This window comes from Arachis hypogaea, chromosome 18, assembly GCF_003086295.3.
Source record: "Arachis hypogaea cultivar Tifrunner chromosome 18, arahy.Tifrunner.gnm2.J5K5, whole genome shotgun sequence".
In the NCBI taxonomy this organism is placed as follows: Eukaryota; Viridiplantae; Streptophyta; class Magnoliopsida; order Fabales; family Fabaceae; genus Arachis; species Arachis hypogaea.
The window spans coordinates 32,524,413-32,540,923 of record NC_092053.1 but is presented as its reverse complement, the minus strand read 5'-3'; the positions used below and the strand labels follow the sequence as shown (position 1 = coordinate 32,540,923).

The 16,511-nt window shown below is 33.8% G+C and overlaps 1 protein-coding gene across 1 annotated transcript; it reads left to right on the top strand.

Moving 5' to 3' along the window:
* Positions 1-8,524: 8,524 nt before the first annotated feature.
* LOC112769240 (uncharacterized) lies at positions 8,525-14,353 on the top strand. Its single transcript, XM_025813695.3, has 7 exons — positions 8,525-9,550; positions 11,313-11,558; positions 12,040-12,129; positions 12,634-12,783; positions 12,928-13,052; positions 13,701-13,830; positions 13,923-14,353. The coding sequence occupies exons 1-7, from the start codon at positions 8,906-8,908 to the stop codon at positions 14,046-14,048; spliced, it is 1,512 nt and encodes a 503-aa protein (XP_025669480.1). The 5' UTR covers positions 8,525-8,905; the 3' UTR covers positions 14,049-14,353.
* The last annotated feature ends 2,158 nt before the right edge of the window (positions 14,354-16,511 follow it).

Sequence of the window (16,511 nt, the reverse complement as noted above, 5' to 3'; positions counted from 1 at the left end):
CAGTGCCTTTCATTCTTGTTCACCAAATGTTTGAGAAAATGTCAACTATAGCTATGGAGTAAATTTTCACTCTTGGCTTAGGGGTTGGATAATTAGAGACACTTGAATTGTCAAAGCCTTTTGTTGATTGATAATTAGAAATTGCTAATTGATTTGAATGACACTAACTCTAGTCTTTCCTTAGGATTTGACTAGGACTTGTGGACTCAAATTGATTATCTCTACTTGACTTTTCTTCATAGTTAGAGGTTAACTAAGTAGAGCAATAACCAATTCTTATCACAATTGTTGGAGACAATGAGGATAGAAATTCCAATTCCCAATCCTAGCTAAGGCTTTTACATTGATTGATTGTCATTCACCCTTGTTTAGTTCAATTTCTTGTGTCCCTTAGCCTACTTGTTATTTGTTCATTACCTTTATGCAAGCTCGTTTACATTTCTTGTATTCAACCTCAAACACCAAGAGAATTCCTAACCAATGATGTGTATCTTAGGGAAACTCCTAGGGAGAATGACTCGGGACTAATACTCTCGGTTATTGATTTTGAATTGTGGATACACATTTTCTATGTTTGATGCGTTATAGCTTGTTGGTTTAGACTATACTCACAACATAATCCTATTGGAAAATTATATACCGACAAAATATAGCTCATCATTCAGCTGAAGAAAAATATGATGTTTCAAGTAACTCCAGTCAGAATAGATGATGTTAGCATCAAAAAATTTTGCGAAAAGCAAGTTTCGTTGGTGAAGGTGGCTTTGAGTAGAGTTGGAGTGGAGGAGCATATGTGGGAGCTCGAATCCAATGTGAGGGCGGACTATCCATAACCTTTTACAGGTAATTAAACTTTGAGGGCAAAATTCCTAATTAGGTGGGTAAGATGTAAAACCTGGTTAAATTATAACTAATAAATTAATTATGAGCAAGGAATGTTAAGAATTTAAAATTTGTAATTTGAGGAGATATATAAAATATTTAGAACGCGAATTAAAATACTAATCTTAAAGGTTTTGGCCCAAAATTGGCCAATGGGCTAAAACAATTGAACCGGGCCTCACTAGGTCCAAGCCCAAGGCTTAAAAGCCTCAAACTTAGCCAATTCAGCATCTATTCCCCCCTTTTTTCACACACAATCAGCTGAAAGGGAGAAGAGAGTGAGACTCATGCCCTAACCATTGTCACTATTCACCCACTCACCAAAAGCTTCATAACTTTCAATCGAAGCTCCAATTGACAAGTCATTTGTGACCACGCGTTCATCTCGGATTTTTCTTCAATTCTCTTCAAACATTGTGTTAAGTAAACATGAAATCCTTGCCAAGTTTATTATTCCCTTCAATTTCGTATTTTTAGGATAAATTGTTGACAGAATTGCGATTTTGATGCTTTAGGGGTAGCTCAAGCACGATCTCAAGCAGGATTTTGACCCAAGATTGAGTGGTACAAGGCAAGAAAATTCAATCTCTTTGTTATTCCTAATTTGGAATAAGAATCCTAGTGTGAATATTGGGATTAGCTTGTCTTGTTTGGAATTGGTTTTGGCATTGATTTCGTGTGGAATTGAGTTGTGGATCAAAGTGGTAAGATTTTGGTGGACATTGGAATTGCCCAGAGGAAATCAAAAGTGTTGGAGGAACCGCTGTCTAGAGGTACGGATTTTAGTTTCAAGTAGGTATTATATAAAATTATGTGAATGCCTAGACTAATTGTTCTTAGGATAGGATTGAATGGAAATAGTGGTAGTTATGATTAATTGATTGTGAATAGAATGGTTATTGAATAATACTAATGTATTTGTGTGAATTGAATTGAGTATGAGGTTGTGGTTTTACTTGTTATAATAAAAGTTGATGTGGATATTTGGCCGGAGGCTATGATGGGGTGAGGAATCCCCCGTGTGGTAAGTGGAGGTAAATGTGTGAATTTGAAAGCAATGAGTGATGTGATTGTTGTGTGATTGGTGATTTGTGATGCAGGCTTAAAATATCGTATGTTGAGTGATTAAGTGTTGAATGGTTAGAAATGAGTAGAGAATTGATAAATGCATGATTGAGTATGGTTAGTAAAGGTTTTGGCATGGTTTGGAATTGAGTTGGATTGAGAATTGAGGAAATTGAGCAATTGTGTAACTTTGGTAAAAACAGATTTTTTAACCAACTTTGACAGGCCATAACTTGGTTCTCGGACAGTTAAATTTTTTGAAACTTGTCTTAAACAAAAATTGGGTCTGTTTAGTTTATGAAGTTCGAAGAATGGGCGAAAAATTATTTTTAACGAAAAAGTTATGCATGTTTAAAGTTTATAGTTAAAAACTGAATTAAGTAGAAGTTGCAGAAAATTAAGGTCATGCGTATGCATGAGGGTATTACAAAATTGAAAGAGTTTTGTGCGCATACCATGCGTATGCACAAAAGTCAAGTCATGCATGTGCACGACCCATGCGTACACACAACTTGCATTATAGAATTGAATGTTTTTCATGCGAATTCTGTGCGTAGACGCCAAAAGGGGGCTTGTGCATACGCACGAGGCATGCGTATGCATGGCTGTCATGTTTTTCAAGAAAATGTGATTTTAACTATTTTTGCCTAAGAAATTCGCTTTTTCACCTCTGTAACCCCCTGTTTAAGGTCCGTTAGCTATTTTTAGGCTTGGGAATGAGTGTAAGCATAATGAAGGGATGAAATTAATGAATTTGAATAAGAATGTGGATTGGAGTGATGAAGATAACGATGGGTTGATGAAAGCTTATGAGTAATAAATGTACTGAATACTGAATTGACATAAGACATGAATAATAAGACTGATGGTGAACTGAGATATATTCTGGCAAGGTCAGTGGTATAACAGGCTTGCATTTTGACTGTTGTTTACTCTTGGCAAGGACGTGACAAGGACGATAGCAAATTCCGCTTTTGCACTGAGCTGAGTTATGCCAAAATAAGGTCGGTTGTTGATCCCCCTTGTTTCGTGGCTCTCTTTGATTGTAAAGGTGGTCGAACTTGCAATTCCCGAAAAGATACCTCCAAGAGAAGGTGACAAGGCAGTAATCTCTCTTAGACTGACATGTGATAAATCCGGGGTAATGCCTCCTGGGGATGCATGACAGAGAGACAGTGTCCAAGTTAGTTACCAGATGTATCGGGTTCTGACAGTGTAACCGACAAATGAGCTTATGACCAGTAGGATAGGCATACATCATATATGCATTTATGTGAAATTGTGAGTGTGCATTGTTTTGGTTTGTCTACATGAATACCTCTGTTTAATTGCTAATTGCTGTATATATTATAACTGTTCTTGATTGTGTTTACACCCTATTATTTGTATTTATTTTTACTGAATATAAATACTAAAATCAATACCGAAATTCTGTGGTATTGAATTGAAAAGAGACAGGCTGAGAGGAGTGTTAAAGGAACTGAAGAGTTAGATCATGAGCATAGCACAATGTGTAGTGCGTTTACCCGATTTTGAATTGGTATAACCCGAGGCTTGGATCTTGGTTGTTGAAGTTTAGGATTATCTAGTGGGTTTGGGTAGTTTTACATCATCTATATTTGGAACTGTTACCCTGCTGGGAACATATTGGTTCTCACCCGTTTCGAGAATTTTCTATTTTCAGATACAAGACTTGATGCACTTCGCTGAGCGTACTGGATTCTCTCTGGAAAGCAAAGACTCTCTTGGAATTTTATTTTGTGCTTAGCATAAGTATATATATATTCTCCACTTTTGTATATTAACTTGTATATCCTTCTTAGAGGTTGATTTTGGAGAAACAAGATTTATGTTTATGCTTTTGTTGTATTTTGGGGCTGTATATATTTCTAGCCGGCCTTTACTTCGCAGGTCAAGACTATATATATATATATATATCCTTCACTTCTGTTTATCGACACTTCTATTCTTAACGTTTTGAGTGTGATACGCGATTCTTACTTTGTTTTTGCTTATCTTTTCTTTCAAGGTTCCTAGATATTACGATCTCTAAACAATATATATATATATATATATATATATATATATATATATATATATATATATATATATATTATTTAGAGATCGTAATATCTCACTACCTCTAATTTACAACTTAAGCGTAAAGATCTGTGTGGTAAGGTGTTACACATTGGGATTCAACCGATGGATCATAATTAAATAATTATATAAAATTTTATTTTATTTTTTATTTTCATCATAAATATCTTTTTTCTTTAGTTTTATTCTATGTTCACTTAATTATTATTTTTAATTTTTAATAACTCTTGAATTAGCTTATATTTATTATACTCTTTAAATATTTATAAAAAATAAAATAAAAATAACAATTATAAAAATAAAAAATATATTGTAATTAATAAAATATTTTTTAATTTATAAATATAATTTAATTTTATTTATGTAATATATTTAATAAAAAAAGTTATGTATAGAAAATAATATTTTCATTAGTTTAATCAGGTTTGGCCAGTCGGATTAAATCGGTTTTGGATGAATTTAACCAAATTTTATCGAATTTGACTATGTTTGACTACGTTAATTACTTAACCGGTTTAGATAATGACCCGAGTTAATAATTGGGATAACCGAATTTTTGATCTGACCAATCGAATTGGACCGGATTTGATAATTATGCTAAAAAAATTATAAAAAGCTCATATATATCATATAAATAAAAAAAATACGATAAAAAAAGAAGTAAAAAATCAAAATATGAAAGAGAGTTCTAAAAATAATTAAAAAAGATTGAAATATTTACTTGGTAGGGATCGAAACAAATCTAAAAATTTTCTATAGAGAAAACTATTGGAACCAAAGACCACAGCAAAAATAAGGTGAAAGCAGATTGTTCTTTGTGTTCCTTTTTATAGAAGAAAATAAATGATAGAATTGATAGGATAAAAATAAAGTTTTTCAATTAATTGTCCAATGGCAACACATAGAAGCTAAATGTGCGCTTAAATTGGCGTTTGTCAAATTGTAGTTTGAATGAAAGTGATTTTATATAATTGAATTTGCGTAGAAGTAAGATTGTGTCAACATGATTTATGATTTATGTTTAACAACATACCAAAATTAATTTTAATAAAATAAATATTGTTTGGATAATATTAATTAAAATCTCTTTTAAATGAATAATTACTAAAAAAGACATGACATTAATTTATAATATTATTTTTTAAACATGTTTATTTTTTTTACATTTTTTTCGTATGTTTTTTATATAGTATTTTTTTCTAATATTCTTCGTACTTTTTTTTAGTACACTATAATTTTTTATTATTATTATTATTCATGATTAATTTTTTTGTTTAATTTACTTTACCTAATATGATCAATAAATCATATTATAAAAAAATAATAATAAATACAATACCCAAGAACCACAATTATAAAAGTGTACAATATTGAACTAAAAAAATTAACAAAAAATAAAAATAATAAATAATAAAAAAATTCATATAAAGAGAAATAATAAAAATTTTATAAATAAAATAATAATATGCATGAAGAATAATGTTGATAGAAGAAAAATAAAAGTTTAGAGTCAATGACTAAATGCCAATTAGTGAACGCAGAAGCTAAGAATGGTTTCTTCCCGTGGTTTTGAGTCACATTTGCCTTAAAAAAAAGTAGCCAAACCAAAAATTGAAGAATTGAACATATTTTTCCTTTCAAAGGCCAAAACAAATACACCCTAAACTTCTAACTATAAAATTATTTCTGTGTTTTGAGTATAAAAAATATCCAAAATTAAAAAAGAAGCGCTCAATACATTTAAATGTGATTTTCTTCTTTATACTAAACCAAACACGGCCTTAGTTATTGGGTTTTTGACAACATGCACTTTACCCACGGCTACCCAAACTTATCTAATCCGGTCAAATAGGATTGCTAATCTGATCCCCTATGAGTAAGGTTGAGTGCATAACGAATTTAATACTTTTATTTATATAAAAATTTACTCTATTTTAGTATATATAAATACAACATTATATCACAATATTTTATTTGTGTTTGTCTTATTAATTTAAAGTTTAAACAAAGATTTACATGTAGAATTAAACATTTGATAGTTATATTATTTATGAGATAATTATCTCATTTTTTGAGATAATTGTGTTGTTTATATTAAATATTTAATTTATATGTTTATTATGTTATATAATAATAATAATAATAATAATAATAATAATAATTATAATAATAATAATAATATATTTGTGAAAATCTATCTATATAGTCAATACCTGTAGATAGGGGTTTTTTTTTACTGAAATACGCATGAAAAAATCTTTAATTTTCAATATACGCACGGTTGAATTTTCCTCCTCAAATACGCACGACCATTTTGCTTGGGTCAGCTACGAAATGGTTCTAGGCAGCAAGTCGAGCATAGTGAACACGAAATGGTGCATTGGGTCTGACACGGGCTATATCTTCTGTAGCAGGCAGGCACGAGATGGGAGACCTCACCTATGACACACACGAAATAGTGAAATTCATATATGAAGCACACGAAATGGACCAACTCAATGCAGGTACACACGAAATGGGCCATTTTGCTCATGGCAGGCACGAATTGGTGTGTCTCTATTGTACTTTCCTTTGTGGGTTGTTGTGTTCATGGTTGCTTTCTTGGGTCTTCTTGGTTATAACTTTTTTCATTTATTAAATTAATTATGTATTACTTTTATTTTTTTTTCTCTATAAAATTGCAAGAAAAAATGACTCATAATTAACCATGCCAAAAATTCTTCCATTTTTATGATAATTATAAGAAAAGTGGTTATAACTTTTTTTAACAATTTGTGATAGTATGAAAGATGTTTATTTATACTAGATTAAGGCACTCAAAGAAAGATTAAGAGTAAATGGAGTATATATTTTTTTTGCATTCATATGGTTTACATACAAAAATTAAGAATGAAGCGATTTTTAAGGTAAAAAAAAAGTATACTTTAGAAGGGATGAAAAGAAAAAAAATAGTCTTACTTATATGATTTAGTACTCACTACGTACTCTATGATATACTGTACTGTACTTTGACTTGCAATTTGAACTCAACTTTTAACAAACATAAATAGAAAATTCATTATATGCATACATTATAAATAAAAAATTTAATTTATTATTAAATAATAAATTAAATAATATTATTAAAATGGTTGTTGACAAACTTGAATGGTTTTCACCACTGCCGTGCCTCCAATTCGTGTCTGTTGTCCCTGGTTTGATCTGTCCATTTCGCTGCTGACAAACTTGAAATGGTTTTTCCATTTCGTGCCTGCCCTAAGTGAAATGGTCCTCCCATTTCGTGGCCACCATGCCATAAATGGTGTGAAAATCCATTTCGTGCCTGCCATGCTAGAAATGGCACGGCGCATTTTGAGAAATGTTTTCACATATGCGCATTTTGGGAATTAAAGAATTTTTCATGCGCATTTCAGTAAAAAAGCCCAGATAGGGGTGGCAAGCGAGGAAGTCCGCCCCGCCCCGCCCCGCCAGAAGCCCACCCTTTGACGGGCTGGCCCACTCCGCCCCACCTAGTGAGGCAGTCCCAGAATCTCATCCCGCCCCACCTAACGGCGGGCTGGCGATCTAACCGCCAAATATCCTCTTTTTTTTTTTTACTTTTAACTATTAAATAATATATATAAAGGTATAAAAAAAATTTCTTCTGTTTTTTACTTTTAACTATTATAATTTCTAAAGGTATAAACAAATTATAATTTTTATATTCACAAATATTAAAGTGTTTGTAATTATAAATATTGTTCCCAAAGCAAAATAAACATAATCTAAAATATAATTATAAATATTGTCTCTAAAACAAAATAAACATAATCCAAAACACTCAATTTTCATCTTCATTCTCTTGTAAGTTGGGTTGGGGGAGGTTGAGTTTTGGCAAAAAAAAATTATAAAAATACCCCTTGCGAAAAAAATACTAAACCCGGCAGAAAAGCCCGCCCCGCCCTGCCAAAACCCGCGGTTTAAGCGGTGCGGATTAGGCGAACTTTTATTATTTGGCGGTCCCAATTTTCTAGTCCGACTCGCCTTTTTTGGCGGATTACGTGAACCGACCCGACGAATTTTGACCCGTTTACCATCGGATCATAGATAAAATTAGAATTATAATATTCTCAATCCATAAATAAAATAAAATTAAATTTTAGTAACAAATTTAATTCATAAATTAAATTAAAATTAAACTTAAATCCTACCCTACTCTACCCATCCCTATCTCTAATCTTGCATTTACAAAAGCCCGCAGGCCGCAGGTGTATTGGATTTAGTAAATGGATTTCAGAACATACCCCTATAAGTCCAAGAAAAAAAAAAAAAAAGAACATATCCCTATAGTAACTTATTTGAAATCGAGAGATCTAAGATCTCAACGGCCGTAGGAGTGTCTGTCAAAAGCGCGAAAAAACGCGCCTTCACATTGGACAGTCACGTGTGCATCCATCCTTGACGGGTGACTCATTCATTCCCTCTAACTAAAATCTTCAGTCTTCTCTTCTTCCTCATCCACAACCAATATTACGCGCAACGTGTCACCCAACAAAACCCCCTGTGCGCACTGCACACCCCCGCGTATCATACACTAGCACGCCTCCCTCGTCCCATTTATCACTCTTTTCATTTTTCTCTCTCTTCTCAAAACATTCACTCTTCCTTTCACCGTTTCTTTTACATAGCCACCCTTCCTTAACACACCTTGTAACTGCCTCAACAACTCGCACCTTATCTTTGTTCAGATATCAGTATTTTACCTATATCTTATTGGATTCGTTGAGTATTAGTCTTGGTCGCGATTCGTTTTTCAGCGATTTAAAGTTTGAAATTAGATTTGTATGGCAAGTTTGAGGGAGCTGTGAGAGAAGAGAACATGTCTGTAGAAAGGTCCTTCGAAGCATGGGAGGAGGTGCAACGGCATGGGCAGGACCTTGCTGATAGGCTTGCCCAGGGTTTCAGTGGTCTGATCCAGACGCACATGACCCCGCCGCAGTTCGCTTGGCCAAACCCTCACAAGTCGAAGCTATTTGATCTTGAGTTCCCGACACACAGCTTTGCGAACGGGGATCTTGCCCTCGCCACGCAGGAGTATGGGATAAACGGCGTGACGGCGATTTTTGACATTGGTAATAGGATCGGCCAGGCTGGGGCGGACTTTGGGGCCAGTTTGAACGGTTTGGTTCAGCAGTTTTTCCGGTCGCTGCCGTTACCTGCGGTGCAGTTTAAGCCGGAGGAGGCGGTGGTGGGCTCGATTCGGATGGATGGGGAGAAGGTTAGGCAGAGAAGTGGTGGTGTTCTTGGGGTTGCTGTTATGCAAGAGGATTTGGATTTGGGGTCACTTAGTGAGAGGTTGAAGAATCATGGTTTTGCTGAGACTAATAGTGGTGGCGGCGGCGGTGGAAATGTGGATGAAGAAGGTGGTGGCAGTGGCAGCATCGGCAGCGGCAGTGGCAGCGGCAGTGGCAGTGGCAGTGGCGGATTTAACCTTGGGTCTATTGGTTATATGGGTAGGCGACAGGTAATAGTTTTTAGTTTTGTTGATTTCATTGATTTGCTATTTTTATGTTTGATTAATTTATAGCTGCTTTAGCTTTGTGTTTCGATGATTTGCTTGTTAGTGGCTGATTGGAGAATGATTAGTGTGCTAATGTTAGGAGAGATTTTAATCTGTTCAAGTTATTGCTTTGCTCCTTTTGACTTTGATTTGGACTATGGGGCTGTTATGTTATTCATCATAGTAGTTGGTCAGGGACCCGGTCATTTGTATGAACCAACGCAATAGATGATTTTACTTTTATGGTTTAGTCTGTGGTTTTATTTATTATGAATTTGTGGTGATTAGTATGATTGATGCCTATAAGATGGTAAAATCTAGTTTTTAGTGGTTTTGGCATGTTTTGAGAAAGCCTATAGAACAAAGAGTACACCATGTGGTGGTTATGGAAATAGTCCAATAGCTAGAAGAAGAGGGAAACCAAGAAAAACGTTGATGGAACTATTGAAAAGGATTATGATTTTTCTTGATTTGACTATAAACATTAGGACAGGATATTCCAGCATCTTGACCTAATCTATAACTTCTCTTAGTAGGACGAGGTTTGGTTGTTGTTGCTCACAGTTTTCTTACGGTATTCATGATGAGTAACGAGCAATGGCATCTTATCAAATTAATAATTTAGTATAGTTACACTAGTCCTACTTTGAGAAAGACAAAAAGTAAGAGTTGAAAGATGATTATCAACTTCATCAGTTATAAAGAATTGCACCCTGATATTTTATTGTAGCACTGGCCTATAAGTTTTCACCCTTTATCCGTTATCCCCAATCAAAAATTTTGAGCGACAGAGATCGCTTTTGGCAATATAAAAGTGGATTTTTACTTATCTATACCCAAAATCAATTAAGCCTCTAGAATTGATTTTGGCAGAAGCAAAAAGTTGTTACTTTCTGTTAGAATCACTTTTAAAAGAACTAGTAAACATAAATGAATTTACCTCAAAATCGACTGTAAGTAAAAATTCTATTGAACTAACTAAAACCATTTCTGCAAAAGCAGACCCAAGCACACTATATGTAGTTAAAATGCTCATAATTTCAATGATCAGTACTCGATTATACTGGTTTGGAATGAATTATTTATTTGCAAAATTGATTATGTTACTTACCAAGATTCCTCATAATTTTAATCTTAATGTTCAGTTGGAGTGGCAACCTGAAAATTGATATACGTATAGGGACATAAACTATAGACTCACGACATAATGCTATTTTGGGAAAATTTCAGGGTAGCACTTGTTAAGCATATTAATGTTTATGCCACTGTTGTACAAAACAAATGATTTTGCAGCTAATTCATTTAGTTGCTTAAGCTATCTTGGAATTTTTCTACTAGTCAATGCTATATTTTCTTTTCTTTTCCCTGGAATTGTTTCCGTTGATTAATAACTATCAATTATTTGAAGTCTTCTCCTATGTTTTATTATCTGGTACTCTCTATGAAAGTTCTTTGTCCTATGATTTCTATGTCATCAACGTTGAGGGTAAAATTTATATGATTTATACTTTGGGGGCAAAATTGAAACTTTTGGCAAATGTTGGGGGCATTTAATATGCTTTTTCCCCTTGTTATATAAGACAATATCAATTGTGCAAACTCTTACTGTTTTTCTGTAAGATTGAACTATTGATTGTGTATTATGGTCAAACTCTCTTCTCTCACTAAGTTGCTTGCCCAAGTTACTTTCTGATTCCAATGAGTGTTTATTTTCTGGAAAATGCAGGGAATCATAAATTTTACGTCAACTTATGATAGTAGGACACAAGAAGTGGACGGGTCTTTAGTTGCAAGGGGGGATTTGTGGAGAGTAGAGGCATCACACGGTGGCTCTACTTCTACATCTGGAAATGGAAATTCATCCCTTTTTCTTGTCCAGCTTGGACCTCTCCTCTTTATTCGCGATTCAACTCTCCTTCTGCCTGTTCATCTGTCAAAGCAACACTTACTTTGGTATGGCTACGACAGAAAGGTTAGTACGAGGATCAGCTATCTAAATTCAACTTACAGGAAAGTAACAATGTTTGTGGAAATGAGTTTTATCTTAGAACAGTATATTTGTGGACATTCTGTTGAAGTTGTGGTTAGCAAAACATATTTCGTCTTGTTCTATTAAAGGAAACCTTATATACTGTATCTTATTCACATGCATTTGATAAATGAGCCCCATTTCCATTTACATGATCAAGTTTCCTGTCCAAGTTAGTGTATAGTTTGCTAGTTAAAATGAGACACATTAATTTGGCATTTTTTGTTTCTGCGATACAGAAGATATCAATATGCCATTTTTGGCAATAGATTTATGACTTTATTTTCCTGTCAAAAGTAACTCCTCCTCACTTGTGAAAATTGCTTAATTATCTTTTGAATTATTTATTTCTATCTTCACGTAGATGGTAGACCCTTCTTCTTTAATATTATGTTACATGATATGATAATTTTTTTATTGTCAGAATGGAATGCATTCTCTTTGTCCAGCAGTGTGGTCAAAACACAGGAGGTGGCTGTTGATGTCCATGCTTTGTTTGAATCCCTTAGCTTGTGTAAGTTGATAGCTTATGATGACTCTTAAGATCGGTCGTTCTGGTTTTCATTTGTGCATTTGTTTTTATGCACTGCTATGTGCTGACTAATATATTATCTTAGTATTCCAGCTTAGTGCTTCGGTTGCTTTATAATTATGTCATCCTCAGGCACAATCTGACAGTTGCTGATATAATCATTCTTGTTTCATCACAATTGTAAATTTCAAATAGAAAAATTTGAAGGTTGACCATAAGCCCATAATTGCATGTATCAATCTTCTATTCAAGATCACTCTGACACTGTCTTGCGTGTGTCAATCATAATTCAACATTTTAATATTTAGATGGAATATTTGACCCTGCCTAGTCGGATAGGCTTTGTTGTCGTTGTTTGCTGTAGTATTTAGGCGGAATAAAACTCCCGGTTGTATAAAATACGAGTGATTTCCTGGGTTAGTATTCTCTCTTCTTCCTTAAATTCCCTATGTTCACATTTCTTTTTCCTTCTATCTTTGCGTCCAGTCATTTGTGGATCTGCAATTTCCTAATGGACAACTAACCTACGTATCCGGTGAGGGTCTTACTACGAGTGCTTTCCTTCCGGTTTGCGGAGGTCTTCTTCAAGCTCAGGGTCAATATCCTGGGGAAATGAGATTCAGCTATTCATGCAAGGTAGAATCCAAGCTGCATTGAAAGCTTAGAATAACTTTTTAAATACACATGGTTCTGTGAGGTCCCAAAATTTTAGTGACCTCACTGATACTCCTATATATGGGAATTGGGAACTAATGTAATACAATGCCTCTTGTTTTTCAGAATAAGTGGGGAACAAGAATTACGCCGATGGTACAATGGCCTGACAAATCATTTTCTTTGGGTGTTGCCCAAGCCTTGGCCTGGAAGAGATCTGGTCTCATTGTGAGGCCAACCGTTCAATTCAGGTAAAGATGTTTCAATCTTGATATATTTCTTATACTTTCCTCTGAGGGATGTTTTGGGATTAATAAGCAAAGGGATTTTCATTTATCTTAAAATAAAGAGGGAAAAAAATTTGAAAGAGAACTCCTTATTGAAAGCCTCGTTCCAGTGAAGTCAAGGCGAAGTGCACTTACTGGTTTTTTATTTTGTTCTACTGGAGTTTAGGGTAGAGATGCCCAAAGTCCTACATCAATTTGTATGGGATGTTTGATGTTGTATTTAAGGATAACAACTAGCTTTTAAGGTGTGGTTCTCTACTTTTTTTAGGTGCTTAACGGTCACCTTTTGATTCTTTACCTTTATTCCCTCCAATGAAACTCGTTGGATAATAAAACAAGAGGTTGATATGTTCTATTCCCCTTTACTCCTTCCCTCTTTAGCCATTGGTTCAAACATGCGCTAAGTTTATTGTGACCATTGGATTCATGAGCTGAGAAAACAAAGGCTTTTTATTTTAGAATGTCGCTTCTATATCTTACGTCTGGTTGCCGTGCACATCCAATACAAGGCTAGCTGATATTTTGGTGTAGTTCATGGTTTTCTGTATATATTAACTTCAATTTTCAATTTTGTTTGTAAATCTCATCTTCCAATTTTCCGGACATGGTCAGTGTGTGTCCCACAGTTGGTGGAAGCAATCCAGGGTTGCGGGCCGAACTCATACATTCTGTTAAAGAGAAGCTCAGCCTAATCTGTGGATGCGCCTTCATGTCATATCCATCTGCATTCGCTTCTGTATCCGTAAGTTGATGGAATGAGAGTTCTTTCTTTATCTGCTATAACTCTTTCCTTGGCTCATTTTTTTTTGTTTTTTTTTTGCATTATCTTTCCAGATTGGAAGATCAAAGTGGAATGGAAATGTTGGGAACTCAGGCGTTGTCTTCAGAGTTGATGCTCCTCTCTCCAATGTTGGGCGTCCTTCCTTCTCCATTCAGCTAAATAGTGGCATTGAGTTTTGATGAAGCCTTATAATGTGTTCCGTACCTTAATATATTCCTTATTTTGTATGAGAAAAAGTGTAAATATGTTTGGTTAGTTGGGAAAAAAAAAAAAAAAAAAAAAACCCAAGTCTTAACAATAGTGAATACAGTTTCTATGTGAATAGAAAATCTTGTCCTTGCAGTCTATTATTTTTTTGACTGTTGGCACTTAGCATCGTTTGATTGTGTAGCCAATTCCATAGAATGGGAAAGGCTTAGTTGTTGAATCATTTGGGAACATGTACTATAATTGATTTGTTGCTAATCTTTTCCCATTTTTAGTATTGGTATCCGTGTGCTTAAGGTTATAAAAAATCATCGATTTTGGATAAGGGGTCGTCGTGTAGAATTTGGATCTTCTAAATTTTGAATTTCACATTAGAGAATAAAGTTTGATCTCTCACTTTTGAATTGTTTCTCTCTCATATTTTCTTTTAGTTCCACCTATGAAATAAATGGTGAGATCAAACTTTATTTTCTAATTCAAAATTTAGAGGATTAAAATCCGTCGTAGCTTGTATATAACTTTTGAACAAGTCAATGATGTGCAGAGGAGAGTATGAACTTTGAACTTTGAAGCTTTATGTACGACAAACATGGGCTTTGTGCTCTCTTCTCTCCTCTGTCACGGTTGGAATGATTGGATAAACGAAGATGACGGAGGCAGAGTCTCTCATTTGTGTTATGGTCTTTTGTAGATTTAGGGTTTTATGGTTGTTTTTATTATAGTTATAATTTCTGAGGTATCCATTCAACTTAGCGAATGGGTTTTTCCTCCTTGTTTCTAATATTAGGTGTTATTAGAAATAATATAAATAGGAGATAAATATTGTAAATATACAACTATGTGAATTGTAAAGTGTGAATCCTCCGCCCTCTCGGGGGAAATATCTTAACAATTTCTTCTTAAATATGCAACTGTGTGAATTTGACTCCCCCGGAAAATATTTATCGTTCTTATCTCAACAATTTCTTTTTTAATTCCTAGATTTTGCATCTACTTTCCAATGCTCAAAAGTGGTGCTGCATGGCATCATAAATTATTTGTAGAATACATGTAAAAAATATTGAGCTTTTTTAATTTTTTTTATATGAATTTAGTTGATAGTGTCAGTATCAAACAGTTTTATATGTATATTTAATTATGTAATGTTATGTTAGTAAAAGTAATTACATCATCATTCAAAAGAATAAATGAGAGTAGACAAGACTTTAGTGCATTAAAATTAGACTTTTTTATATTTAGTATTAAAAAACCCATGGAGTTTAATTCCCTTTGGGTAAACAAGCTAATACCAAAAGCCCAACAGCTCCAAATAAAAACCTTTAAAAATAAAGCCCTATACTAGTATTAGCAAGGAAAAATTGGATCGATCTAACAAACATAAAAATTGAAGGAAACCCACCCTAAAACAATAATGGACCAAGTGACCAACCATCGAACTGATCTAATAAAGTATTTAATATAGATAATTACCAAAAAAAAAAGTATTCAATATAGATAATACCGTGGCTGAGGCATGTGATGTAGACATGTAGTGACAAAAGTGTTTGCCTCAAACTAAGCCACACCAGGTTCATCCTAGTAGTGGTGGTTAGATTGGTGTGTGTGTTTGTACGATAAAAAAAAAAATATAGATAATGCCAAAAAGAAAAAAGTATTTAAAATATAAATGTCAAAAAAAAAAGTAATTTATAAGTTTGAGTCCAATTTTAGTTCTGAAATTGGCGAATTTCATTGATTTAGTTTTTGAGATTCTAATTGTTTTAATAATTTAGTCTCACAAATTTAAAAAAGTGCATGACATTAATTCTAAGCATATTTTTTGTCACTAGAGCTCAATACTGTAAATGATGTAGCTTAGTTTTTGCCATACTGGAGAGAAAAAAACAATGTCGTTGACGCTAAAAAAAGGTTGAAACAACATCATTTGAGGATTTTAGAATAATAAAACATTATTTTTCAACCCTTTTTTATCACTTTTCGTCTTCTTCTTTTCTTTTGAGCTTTAAAACAAAAAAATTTCTCTATTCCATGGTTGAAAGTAATTAGTGGTTGTTAGAGGGGAAAAAAGTTGCGACTGAATATTGATTTCAAAAAATGTGTATAAACGTGCGTGGAGGTTGAACACAGCTGCAAGGGTTTGTAACTCTGATCATGGAGGTTAGTGACGAATGACAAAAAAATTTATTTGGTGATTTTTTTACCGTGTATATATGTATGGAAATAATATTTCTCTGTTTTCGTTATTCTTTTTTTTGAATTAAAATAAGCTCAACACACTGATGTGGAGCAACGGAAGAAGCAACAAGTACTTAATAAAATACATAAAATTCTTAACTCCCAGCAATGCCATCAACCACCCTAAGGATCACTCATAGTCCATTCGTTGTTGCTCAGAATCGTCTTCCTTATTACGAACTCCACACCTGTTTTCTGAT